The 12,568-nt window shown below is 38.5% G+C and overlaps 1 protein-coding gene across 2 annotated transcripts in view; it reads left to right on the forward strand.

The window, feature by feature from the left end:
* Positions 1 to 12,568, forward strand: part of STK32B (serine/threonine kinase 32B) — a 157,277-nt gene that overhangs the window by 32,792 nt on the left and 111,917 nt on the right. For both annotated transcript variants that reach the window (XM_066548620.1, XM_066548619.1), the window contains exon 3: positions 3,888 to 4,039. In XM_066548620.1, the coding sequence (XP_066404717.1) occupies positions 3,888 to 4,039 (152 nt within the window). The remainder of the gene's footprint in view (positions 1 to 3,887; positions 4,040 to 12,568) is intronic.

Raw genomic sequence — 12,568 nt, forward strand, 5'->3', positions numbered from 1 at the left:
AATCTGGGAATGAATCTCCCTATTTAAAGGAAACCCCCTGGCAGCCTAAAGACATCCATTCTCCAGCCTCTTTGAGTAAATCTTGCCAGCCCTGCTTGTAGGCTAAGACTATGAGAACCAATTTTTCAGAGCACAGGGGTAGGACAGACAAGGGAGCAGTATTTCAGGCAGATGCTCAACAGCAGGTTCATCAATTCCCATCTGGAGTGCATCTGATTTCTGTCTTGTAGCCCTCTGTGCTGGGTGAGTGCCACAGCCCCTCTGCTGGGCTGGGGCTCCTCATGGCAGCCAAAGCTGCCCCATCCCATCTATGGTGTGAGATGTAAAATATCCTACAGCAGCATGGGTGAGTGAGCACCCCAGCTTCCAGCTCTCCACCCAGCAGTGGCCTCATGCAGAGGTTCTTCTGGCTGTGGGTTTGCCTCTCTCCTCTTTTATCATCTGTTGTGAAACCACATCTTGCGGCAGTCTGAGAGGTCTAAGTACTCCTGTGCTAAATTTAGACCAGAATTGACACTAAGTGCACCTTGTTCTTTCCACACCATGCACATAGCAGCTGTAAGTCTCTTCTAGTGAGAAACAGGAAAGATCTGTGTTTTGCAGCAAGTCTGATATTTCAGCCTTCACTGTCTTTTCTCTGGGAAGAACTTTGTGGAAGCTACCCATAGTTGCTCTCTGCCAACACAGCATTGTGCAGCTTCCTTCAGCAAGCTTCTCTGTTTTTTGCATGTGAAATCAGAGGAAATCCAAGAAGGTAGTTTAGAAGTGGGCCACAGCACATGTTGCTCTTGAAAAATGAAGATTAGTCCTGCAGCCATAATGTATTGTCTTCCTTCCCCAGATTCTGGGGGGAAGTGGCCCCAAGTCACTCTCTGGTCAAATTTCTTCTAACCTGATAGGTTTTAAGACAACTCACTGCTACCTTCTACCAGAAATAACAAAAGACACCACCCTGTGATAACAACTAAGATACATAAAAAAAACCTTTAGAAAGGGAATATTTTCACAGCAGATTTTTAAAAATAGCACTATACCATTCCAGAGAAAATTAATGGGGCTCATAATGCCTGCCTTTAAACATGTACCACACAGATGCCTATATCCAAACTGGTAATCTACAGCCCGTTTAGGGGACATTAAAGGGAAACCATTCCAGGTACAGAGATAGCCCCCTGTACCTCTTTAGATCCACACCTTATGAAGATGGTTGCTGTCCTTCTCTACTGACTATGAAGCTGGATAGTTGTTGAGTTCAGAACACATATTTGCTCTGAATCATCACACTGTCTGGCCTTTGGTAAATGATATTCACAGAAAAATGGAGAGTGTGAGTGTCACAGGCTTCCATACTGATCCATGTAAATAAGGCAGTTCTGCACAGACTTTCATCATAATGAGTCATCACAGAATTTTTTTGTTGAGGCTCCAGAGCACCTGTTTATCCCTATTTAAAAATTGCTCCTTTGGAACAAAAAAACCCCCAGCTTAAACATTTTCCATTAAGACTGCACATGTGAGAAGGGCTCAAGGGCTTTTCTTTTTTCTTGCTTTAGTGGAAAGTTTCAATCCATTGCTGTCCTGCTCGGGAGAAGAGCTGACAGCCAGCAGGTAGACGTGCCAGGGAGGATCTCCAATACAATCCAGTGCTATCATAGCAATGTCAGGCATTTTTCACAATAATCAACATGGATGCAGGTTGTGTTTCCTGATTTTGAGTAGGAAGTAGCTTCATTATATTCATTAAAATCCTATTGATTTTGTAACCGTGTTAAAGCATTTGTGTAGGTACACATTGCTAGAAAATGTTTACTATCATTCTGCTCTGAAGCCGTGTGTTAGGCAAGCTTTTACCAACAACAGAAGGTCTGTTTCAGCTGTGCTGAACACGCTTGTCTTTACTGCCAGGTAAGAGAGCTGAGTGCCTTCTGGAGTCCCAGCAGCATTGCAAAACTGGTTTACATTGCATATTTTGGTGCTACATATGATCTTGGTTTGCCACATTGATCAAACCTGTAATTCTCAAACCCATTCTCTCAGCAGTCTCTCATGTCAATCCTTCAGTAGGGAGGCTTTTAATGCAATGGACTAGGAGGCTTCTGCAAACACCTAACTCTTGGCCAAGTTGTACATGAAAATCATGATGCAAACTAATGCACATGGCTGAATTTCTGGACTTAGGTTCTGAGCTAAAATCCCCAAATGTTGCACTTTATACTGTGACTTGCTAAATTGAACTCTCCACATACTCTAAGACAGGAGTCAGTCAGGATTTGCCCCTGAAAATTCTGCTTATGCTTTTGAAGGACCTGTGGGAGCTTGAAAAATTCATTTTCATCCCCACTTTTCCCACTCTGTTTCAGCTCAATCCCACTTGCTACTTTTTCTTCCTCCAAAAGGCCAAAGACAATTCTCCATTGTTCCACAGCCAGGGTTCTTTCCATATAAATGAGAACCTTTAGTTATCTTAAGAGCATCAACAGTTTTCAGATCTTTAATAAATGTCCAAGGTGAAAAATGTAACAAAACTTCTGTACTCAGCATGGTGCAACAATTAATGGGCTCATAACAAAATGTTACCATCCCTGATTTCCTTAATAGCAGAACATCTCCTGATACTAGGAAAGGTAATTAGAAACACTGCTAATCATGCCTTATCATTATATGTTAAAGGTACTCTATTAACTCCTCTATTTGGAGTAGATTTGTGCTCAAGGACACACTTTATGAAAATAGAATTTCAGAGAAATAGACATGGTTTGATTTCACTGGCCCTGTGCCTCCCAGTTTCAGCTGTGGGAAGTTGCCTTAGTTACTCCTGATTGTTCCTAAATATTGGGTGCATAAATTCCTTAAACTTATGTCAGTCACAAAGGATTTCTTTTTGGCTGCCACTGTGTTGTAATCTGATCTCTTAACATGAATTTATGAGGGTGTAGTATAAATTTTTGTGTGTAAAATACGGGAGCATGTATGTGTGCATGTATGTGTATGTATTTAAATATACAAATAAAAAAATAATTCCCACACCAAGTGAATCCAGAATACCTTTGAACTTAGACACTGCAGGCCTGGGATACCTAAATCTGTTGTTTCCAGTACATTCAGAACAAATATGTATTTCTCTGCTGCCAAAAGTTGTACTTAAACTGATACTTGGTTGTGGTGCTTGTGCCAGTCTCCAGCTCCATTCTCAAGGTAAAATACCAGACAAAAAGAAATCCAGAATTCCTATGGAAGTTCTCTTGACTAAGATTTTCTTCATGCATTTGCATTATTTGGCTTTTGTCAAAAAAAAAAGAGATAAAGTAAAAGCATAGACATTTACTGACAGAGACTAAATAATTGTAATGGTCTCTTATGAATTCAGAAATATTATGATGAATACCTGTATAAAAATTCTTTTCCTCTCAACAGTAATTAAGGGAGCTTAATTCTGATATTTAGGTGAAATATTGAGCCTTGGGAACACAGGCAAGGTTTATGATGGAATAATCAAGATGTGAGTATTGACTTGTAGGAATGAGGACAATGACTGAGCATTTTCCTAGGCAGGAGGCAGTAATTTCTCTGAATAATTAAATAGCCTGTGATTTCAGCCATTGCAGCATATTACTCTCAGCTTTACCATGTAGGTTCTGAAAGTTATGATATTTTTCTGGGTCCCCATTTCCTCTTATACAGGGTTGGGTTGGGTTTTTGTTAATTTTTATTTGGAGTCTATTACAAAGGATCTTGAAGAGCTGTGAACTTACTGAATGTGTTACTCAGTTGTAATATCCAGATCTGAATTATTGAAATATCATTAAAGACCTCTTTTTTTCCAAAGTCACAATTGAATTCACTTTCTCACGGTGTCAAAATTTTTCTTTTACTTTGATTACAATTAGGTGTGCATTGTGCAGAAGAGAGACACCAAGAAAATGTATGCCATGAAGTATATGAATAAACAGAAATGCATTGAGAGAGATGAAGTCCGCAATGTTTTCCGGGAGCTGCAGATAATGCAAGGCCTGGAACATCCCTTCCTGGTCAATCTGTGGTAAGAAAATCATTCAAATGCTTTCATGGAGCTCTCATCTTCTCCTTGTTGCTGAATCAGTTCAGAATATGGAAGGCTGGAAAGCTGAAAACAACAAAAGATTTTTGGTGACTTCCTGTGTTGAAGGTATTAGGTTTCACAGGGAGTTTTATTTTTCATTAATATTTTTAAGGTGTGTTTTTTAATTGAAATATTTAAATATCATATTCATCTGTTCATTTCTGCTTTGGTTTCTCTCCAAATTGTTACAACACTGTGTTGAAATGTGTTTCCTGTCCCATTTGTTTTTGACAATACCTGGACTAAACCTCTCTAATAAAGCTGTGGAATATCAAATGTTATAAATGAGTAAATCTGTAGCCAAATTTACAAAAAATTAACAGATATTTATTAGATCGAATAACAAAAAAATAGAGAATTTCAAAATCCCACCACAGCCAAGACAGCGTCAGCCCCGGGTGCAGCCGCTGGGTGACCTTGGGCTCCTGCTGACAGAGTGACAGCGTTCCCCCTCAGGTTCACCCCAGTGCTCTTCCCAGCCAGCTTATATACTGTTTATTCTGCCTGAGGCAGAGATGACCACATATTTCTTTGTGTCCCCTTGCATGTAAAGTTGAATCCATACGTGTGCAGAAACAGACAAAGACAGTGTCCAAGACCCAGACAAGTGTCTGAGTACCCAGGCAGAAGATGTATTCACATGGAGTAGGTGATGCCAGCTCCTTGAATACCGTAGATTTAATCAGTCCAGGTGCATGGTCTTGTGAGCTTCTGAGACATTCCATTAATCATCTCCAGGAAGGTCCAGATGATATCTTCCAAATGCTGGTGTCAGAGGAAACCCCCTCTGATAGCTCCAGTCTGTCCTATTCAGGTCTGGTTCCGGAATCGGTTACAATGTGTATAACTCCATTCCCGGTCAGACGTAGCTCATGGCCCAGGGCTTCCCCACTCATACGGTAACAGGTTTGAAATTATCTTAACGGGTTTGATATTATCTTAACAGGTTTGATATTATCCTAATGGGTAACAGGTTTGATATTATCTTAACAGGTTTGATATTTTCTTGACGGGTAACAAGTTTGATATTATCTTGATGCTGTCTGGGAATTGGTTATAATGTGAATAGAATGCTGTTCCCGGCCAGAGTGGTTACAAATATAGGTTTGATTTTCTCCTAATATTTTATACATACATATATCTATTTCTACAGCATGAATTATCTCTATCATATATAACATCAAATACAACCATTATTTTCTTTTTTAAAGTTGATTCAGAGAAAATTCAAAACTCAATTACTCTCCAAAAATTACTGTCACAGGACAACAGAAAAGTGCCTTTATGTCACCTGGAATTTCCCTTATCTTCTCCATGCTAGACACAATCTTTTGTTCACACATGATTGTGAGAAAATGCTGGTCAAGCAATGACTAGCTTCAACTACATCAGCAGCTCAAAATATTTGCTGGCTCTTATGAAGTGTGATAATACTTGCTGCCTTCTGTAGTGATAGTGGTAATGGGATGCAGAGTTTTCCTCCTTATCTAACAACGTGTATCATTCAGAAAATGAAAAGGTGGAGGGGACATAAACCCCATTACAATATGAAAATTATTCAGTCTGGGAATAGCTTGATTGGCTGCAGATGGTTACATTGCACATTGATCTTGTGTTTTTGAGTTTTAGCTGTCTTACTTGAGGTCACTGCCCAACCTACAGTGTTCTGCCCATCCCTTAGCTCACTCTTGGTGCCAGGTTAGCACCTTTTACAAATTAAAAGCCAAATTGTGTTCTGTCTTGAGTGTACACAGCTTTAGTATAATTGCACTCTGATAGAAAGCATTTGAACCCAAAATTGATTCCAAATTAGGTCCAAAAGGACCTAATTATATAAATACATATGTGTTCTTCACTCGATATGAATGATCTGAACTAATCTAATACCTTGTTGAAGGCTTAAAAAATTACATCATTGTGACTGCAATACAAAACTTTCCCAGTATATTTTCCAAGGTTCCAGTAAGCTGGGATTTCTTTACCAAAGCTATGGTATATATATATCTGTGCTTAGGAGCCTGTGGAGTTCTCTGTTATGCATTTGTCTACCTTTCTTTAAATCCCACAATATTTTTTTCTTTAATAGGAGGTGTGGAAGTTTCCACTGTGTAACTCGACACTGCACAGAAACAGTCATAGGTTAATGTGATCTGAGAGATAAACATAGCAGTGCTGAAAGACTGAAGATCAAATATTTATTGTGAAAGAAAAAGAATGCTAGATTCCCATTACTGAGTAATACTCAGATGATAAATATTCTTTCACATTTTCTTTTTCCATGCCAAAGATTAAACTTGAAATAAGCAATACCTTAAAATGCACTGGGCATTATGATGCCTTTTATCCTCCTACACTTCTAAGATACCATCACAGGATATCAAGACTCAAATGTAATACTATATGCGTGTATGAGAAATGCAGAAAATGGAAGAGAAATATAGTACTCTAGAGTTACAAAACATTTCAGGCAAACAGGACACTATTCAAGATGCTTCAATGCACTAACAATGTTTTATATTTGATGTCTCTAGCAATGGTTATAGTTGACCAATCCATCTACAAGCACTGATCTCTTCACTCTCCTGACCGGGGACAGGATTTGAGGAAATGTCATGAAGTTGAGGCAGAGAAGGTTTGGGTTGGATATCAGGAAAAGGTTCTTCCCCCAGAGGATGGTTGGGCACTGGAACAGCTCCCCAGGGAAGGGGTCACAGCACAGCCTGACAGAGCTCAAGAAGCGTTTGGACAATGCTCTCAGACACATGGTGTGACTCTGGGGTGTCCTGTGTAGGGCCAGGAGTTAAACTCAATGATCCCTGTGGGTCCCTTTCATCTCAGGGTGTTCAGTGGTTCTGTGATTTTGTATGAGGCTCTACTGACATTCAGGGACTCAAAATAATACAATTGGAATTGTAGAAATTAAAAAAAAATACTTTCATTGACCCTTATTATTTTGACCTGAAGTGCTCACCTCAAACACTTCAATTCAAATGTCTGGTGATTCAAAGATCTGACTCCAGAGCGAGCTCCTGAACTGCTGGAGAACCTGTATTTCACCCTGGGACAACAAAGGGAAATCTTGAACCTTAACCTTCCCAAAATTAATCTAGTCTACCCTGAATAACTCTTTCCTTGTATCAGGCTTAAAATATGTTTCTATAAAAAATTAGCCTTGAACAATCCTAAGTTAATTTAAATTAACTTGTAATATATTTCTGGAGTGTCTACACTTGCAGGCTGCAGTAGAATTTTCCAGACTTCTGACTTCTCTATCTCAAATTTCAGCTGAATTTCAGGATATTCTACACATTATCTTCAAATAATGACTTTTGTTATTGAACTGCAACAAAGGCAAAGAACAAAAATCATAAAAGATCCATGAATAATGTTCACATCTGTTCAAGCCATATGAAGCTTTTAAACATATTAATTATATTTCATTTATTTAATATTTGAAACTAAATTTTTATTTCTACCACGGGAAAAGAAACACTGCATGTATGAATGGAATAGTCATTAAATAATTTTGTTCCCAGAAATAATTTCTTAAAATAACATTTTCATTGATTGTTGGTGAACTAGAACTCTGTTTAATGTATTTCTACTTGCAGTTTAGATGCAATAATGATTTGCATCAAATTACATTGTAGTTACAACTTAGATGATTGGCATGAATCCATGACTTTTCCTCCTGAGAGTCAATTCCTGACACACTAATGGAAGGAAACAGTTGAATCTGCATTTCTTCTGTAGTAATTTCAGCTAGGTTAGTTTCATTTTTCAGAGTTGGATTTTGCTGTTTTGTTCATGGCACTGTAAATGTACAGAGGGACTGTAATAGGAACAACTAAGCCTGGATTGTTTCAGGAACTGGAATATCAATCTAACAATGAACAGCAATGTGTATGGGGAATTAGACAACTTCAGCTTGTTTAAATGCCAAAGTTCTTTTGGCCTAGTCTCTCTTTCCAGGCTCTATCACATTCTCTTAGGATTCATATCAGTTTTTTGAAATCCTGTCTGAGGTAAGATTTTGGTGACTAAACTCCTGCAATTAAAATATTTATGTTTTTCATAAATATAACTTTCTGTAAGAATAATTTCAGTGTCCTATTTTTTTTTCATTGTGATAAATTGAAATTGAATCCTGCATCTTTCAATTTAAAATGTCAAATCCTAAATCAATATTGAAAAGTATATTTGGAGGAAATTCCATCATGATAAGCTTTTCATGAGTTTGTGGTACTTTCCCTGATGTGAGCAGCTGATTTTCAAAAGTTTATCATCTGGATTTCAAAATAAAATTAAAATAGCAATAAATCTCCTAACAACTTCTTGAACATATTAATCTTTCTTTGAGAAATTACATCACCGAAAATAAAAGCTGGCAGTTTAAGAGCAAACATGAATACTGGAAAGTCCTTTAGTTTTTCATCATGACTGAAGAAAGTAATGAGATGCGTGTATACAATCCTTCATCAGTTAAATTCTTGTGGAGAGAAAAAGAAGAGGAAAGAAGGTAAATGTTCTGTGGTGGGTGGTTCTGCTGCATCTATCACTAACCACAGCTTACACAAGAGTACAGAGAAGCTCATATAAAACAAGGGTAGCATCTCAACTCTGAAAGATCTCTATTAAGCCTTTTGAGGCTCATGCATCTTCTCTGAGCTTTATTAAATTTAACTTCACAATCTCAACTTATCACATTATTTGAAGTATGAACTGTCTTTCATAACATCTGACACAGAAGGAATCATTCTTCCGTAAATGCTCATAAAAGCTTGGAGGATAACAGTGTTTTTCAGGAAGGGTTTCGGGTTGATTTATAACCTTCATTTTAGAAATGAAATTGAATAAATGCTTAAAGCCACTTTTATCACCATTAGAGGCATTTCTGATAATAGAGATTCCTTCTTAAAATAAAATGCCGTCCTGTTTTTTATCACACCCTTTTTTTTGTCATGGGTATTTCAAGCATAGATGAAGATGAATGGGCTGTAGAAATGTCAGCTGCCAACTTGGTCCCACCTTGAGTCTGTTCCTCTCTAATATTCAGCACTTTCTCCATGTTCATCCTTCCCCAGATACCTGAGTGTCTCCTGGCCAAGATAAGTGGTGTTTCTGAAAGTATTCATCTTTTAAATACATTTTTTACAACAGGCATTAGGATTGAGCTAAGAGCCAGGTTACTTGCCAGGTAGCAGTGCAGGCAGATTTGGTAATATGTGATTTGTCCTCAGTCATGGAGAGATATTTGAAGCATCCCCTGGCTGCTCTGAAAACAACATGGTTTACCACAATAGACAGATTTTTTTTCTCAAAAAAAATCATGGGTCAAAGTGGTTTCTATGCTGATGAGGAACTGAAAAAAATGAAAAGAATTGGACCATTTCTCAAAAGTTTTGAAACATTGATTTTATTTTTAATAGCCTTGCAAAAATTTTTTAACTTGCCAGAACATTTTCTAAAGCAACAGAGGGAGAGGGATAACCATTTTCTTTTTTCAGCTTATAGGTAATTTTCCTGGTATAGACAAAATAGTATGTTTAATTTATTTAACAAACCATGAAGAAGTGTTAGCTGCATTCTCTGAGTGGCTATATACTGTGATGTATTTTTCTTTTCACTTATCAGTCTATGGAAATTGCATGTGTTCCATGACAGAAGTACATTACTGTTGCAGCTGCAGTAAGACTAAGTTTCAAATCCAGTGAAAACTGAAGAACACACATTGCAGCAAAAAAGTTCATGGACTTCTAATTTCATCTAATAGCCCAACATGTCTTCAAAAGAAAGAGGAGGTAAAAAAGAGAAAAAAAAGGATTCTGGAGACAAGAAATTATTTGTTCAGTCTCAAGTGTTGGGTGGGTTGCTCAATGTACACATATATACAGACACACAACTGGAAATTAGCACTTCCCTGTGAAAGGTGCTCTTTCTAGAGTATTTTGGGAGCAAGGTCACCGTGGACTGCCCCATAGCATGGCTTTGCTCTCAGGCTGGTATCAAAATGCACATAAATCTACAAACTTAGGGAAGCAAGAACACCTGACCAAGTGTTTTACTGCTGGGTGGAGATGAAAATGACCAGCCAAAGAGCACCAATTACCTATCAGAGACCAAAGCAAAGAGAAGAGGTGGGTTAGGTCCATCTCAGGTGAGCTTGTTTAGTGGCTGTGATCTTGTGGCTGTTTAACTTGCCTTGATATAGGTGGTCTAATGTAGAATGAAAAGACTTTATGGGGGGATTCAAAATTTCTTTTCTGACATATGTTGTGACTGGTTTTCTGAGCTTCATGAGACACCACAATAAAGGCTGTGACTAAAGTTCATGACCTAACAGAATAATTGCATTCTGGGTTTGGAAGGGAGCAGTGGGGTTGTGTTGTTTCCTGCTAGGACCCAGGCTGGGTGTTTGTAATTGGCCTGACAGCCCTGTGAGCAGTAAGAAGTTCTGATGAAAAGGAAAGGTAAACTGTACTGATGTCCGTCTGTCCCTGTCATATTTTGTGAAAAATCCCTTCGCCAGGATTTCTTCTCCTGGGAAGATGAGAAGCCTCAGAGAAAAATCAATATTATCTCATTTGCTTCTCCCTGTTTTGCTGCTTTGGAATGTGGCTGGAGATTGTTTACCAACAGGTGCATGCTTGATTGGTTTCATGTAAATTGTTTTTACTTAATGACCAATCACCATCAGCTGTGTTGGGCTCTGAGGAGTCAGGCACGAGTTTTTCATGATGATTCTTGTTAAGCCTTCTGATGTATCATTTCTCTTTCTTTAGTATAATATAATATAATATAATATAATATAATATATCAACCTTCTAAGAACATGGAGTCAGATCCACTCATCTCTCACCTCGTCCTGGGGACCTCACAAACTCAACATCTGTCTTCATAGTATGTGGTGGATTCAAAAAATTCCTGACCCACATTTTCAGTTTTCCTTGAGAGTAATGAAGATGCTTAATGATCTTTGCTCTCTGGCTTATGACTTGGAGCAGCTGGGTACAACCAGAGAGCAAAGACTTCAGTGTCATCCTCACTGGCTGTGTCTATACCAGTAACATAAAACTAGGTATCCTCTCTGGGCTCTCAAACCCAATATTTCATATTGCAAAATGTTTCTAGGCTCACTCCCAGCCTCACTGTGGGCTGGGGCATGAGCACCATCCCAGAGGAGCCCAGATGCAGCCAGGCTGTTCCCAGAAGGTAGGAAACCTGCACACCCTGTCCCTGGGTTTGGGAGCTGACCAGGAACAGAATTTTCTGTGCCATTTGGACATTATTGATGCAATGTGTGTTTCTTACTTTTGTGAATTTAGCTGAGGTCATGAATGCCAGGCTTGTGATCCTGGTCCTTTCCAGATATTTGACAGTGTCTAAGTTTCTTTTCCAGCCAAGAAAAGATTGTAAATCAAGGGAGGAAGATATATTTAGCATCCTGCACAGATCTTAGATGGGTGAATTATTTTTGCTAGAGATGAAACAAAGGGTAAGTAGCTTTCTCAAATAGCTAGATTAATTCATCATCGCATTAATGTTAATCTGAAATAGGTGAAGATATTGAAAAAGACTGAAAATTTTTCTGTTCTCTAGAGACTTAGAAGAGATAATGATGGAGGAAAAAGGGCAGAGAAAGATGATGAGGCAGTAGGAAGGGTAAGATAATTGGAAGAAAAGAGTATAGAATAGATTTGACTTGAGTTGCAAATGTTCAGGATATTATTTCTAGCTGTGGAAATTACATTGGACTCAACACTTCCAGCTGGTGACCTCTGGGTGTTTTTGCTAAATGAATGTTAGTTGTAACATCATGACCAACTGATGAAAGCATGATCCAGCAGTTATTTATTTTTTGTGCTGATTTTAATAACCTAAGATAACAATTGACAGGATTGGGACACAGTCTGGATAAGTGTGATTCTGGTGACTAGTTGTTTCCTGTGAGAAATTGCTGTCACCTTGAAATATATATATTTGGGCTCAACTTTAATACATTCCTCTTAAAAGTGAGAATTGGCCTTTGGCACAGTTTAAGTTTTGATCTTTTTTGCATTAGAAACTGCTGCACGAGATATTTCATCTCCTGTGTGTCTCTCTGCATCCTGGGACCCTTAGGAGTGTGCCTTCTGCATCATTCTTACTGGCACACACGCTTTATTTGCTGACCCTGAGAAACTTTTCTCACAGAAAGCTTTCTCTGCAAGAGGAATCTTATTATAAATATTGATAAATATCGAACTGCTGGGAAAAATAAACCCTTTCTGTTCTAAAAATTTTCATTTCCAGCCATGTTCCTCTTATGAGTTTGCAATTCTTACCTTGTTTGTCCTTCGCAGTGGGGCAGCTCCCCAAAGCAGACCCTCTTGAGCTTGGAGGGAGTCTTGGCCACATCTCACGTTTGTGGTGCAGAGAGCAGCAGAAATCCTGTGCACATTTATGGCAGGAATGAGTGTTATTCCTTTT

The sequence above is a fragment of the Molothrus aeneus genome, chromosome 4 (assembly GCF_037042795.1).
Source record: "Molothrus aeneus isolate 106 chromosome 4, BPBGC_Maene_1.0, whole genome shotgun sequence".
In the NCBI taxonomy this organism is placed as follows: Eukaryota; Metazoa; Chordata; class Aves; order Passeriformes; family Icteridae; genus Molothrus; species Molothrus aeneus.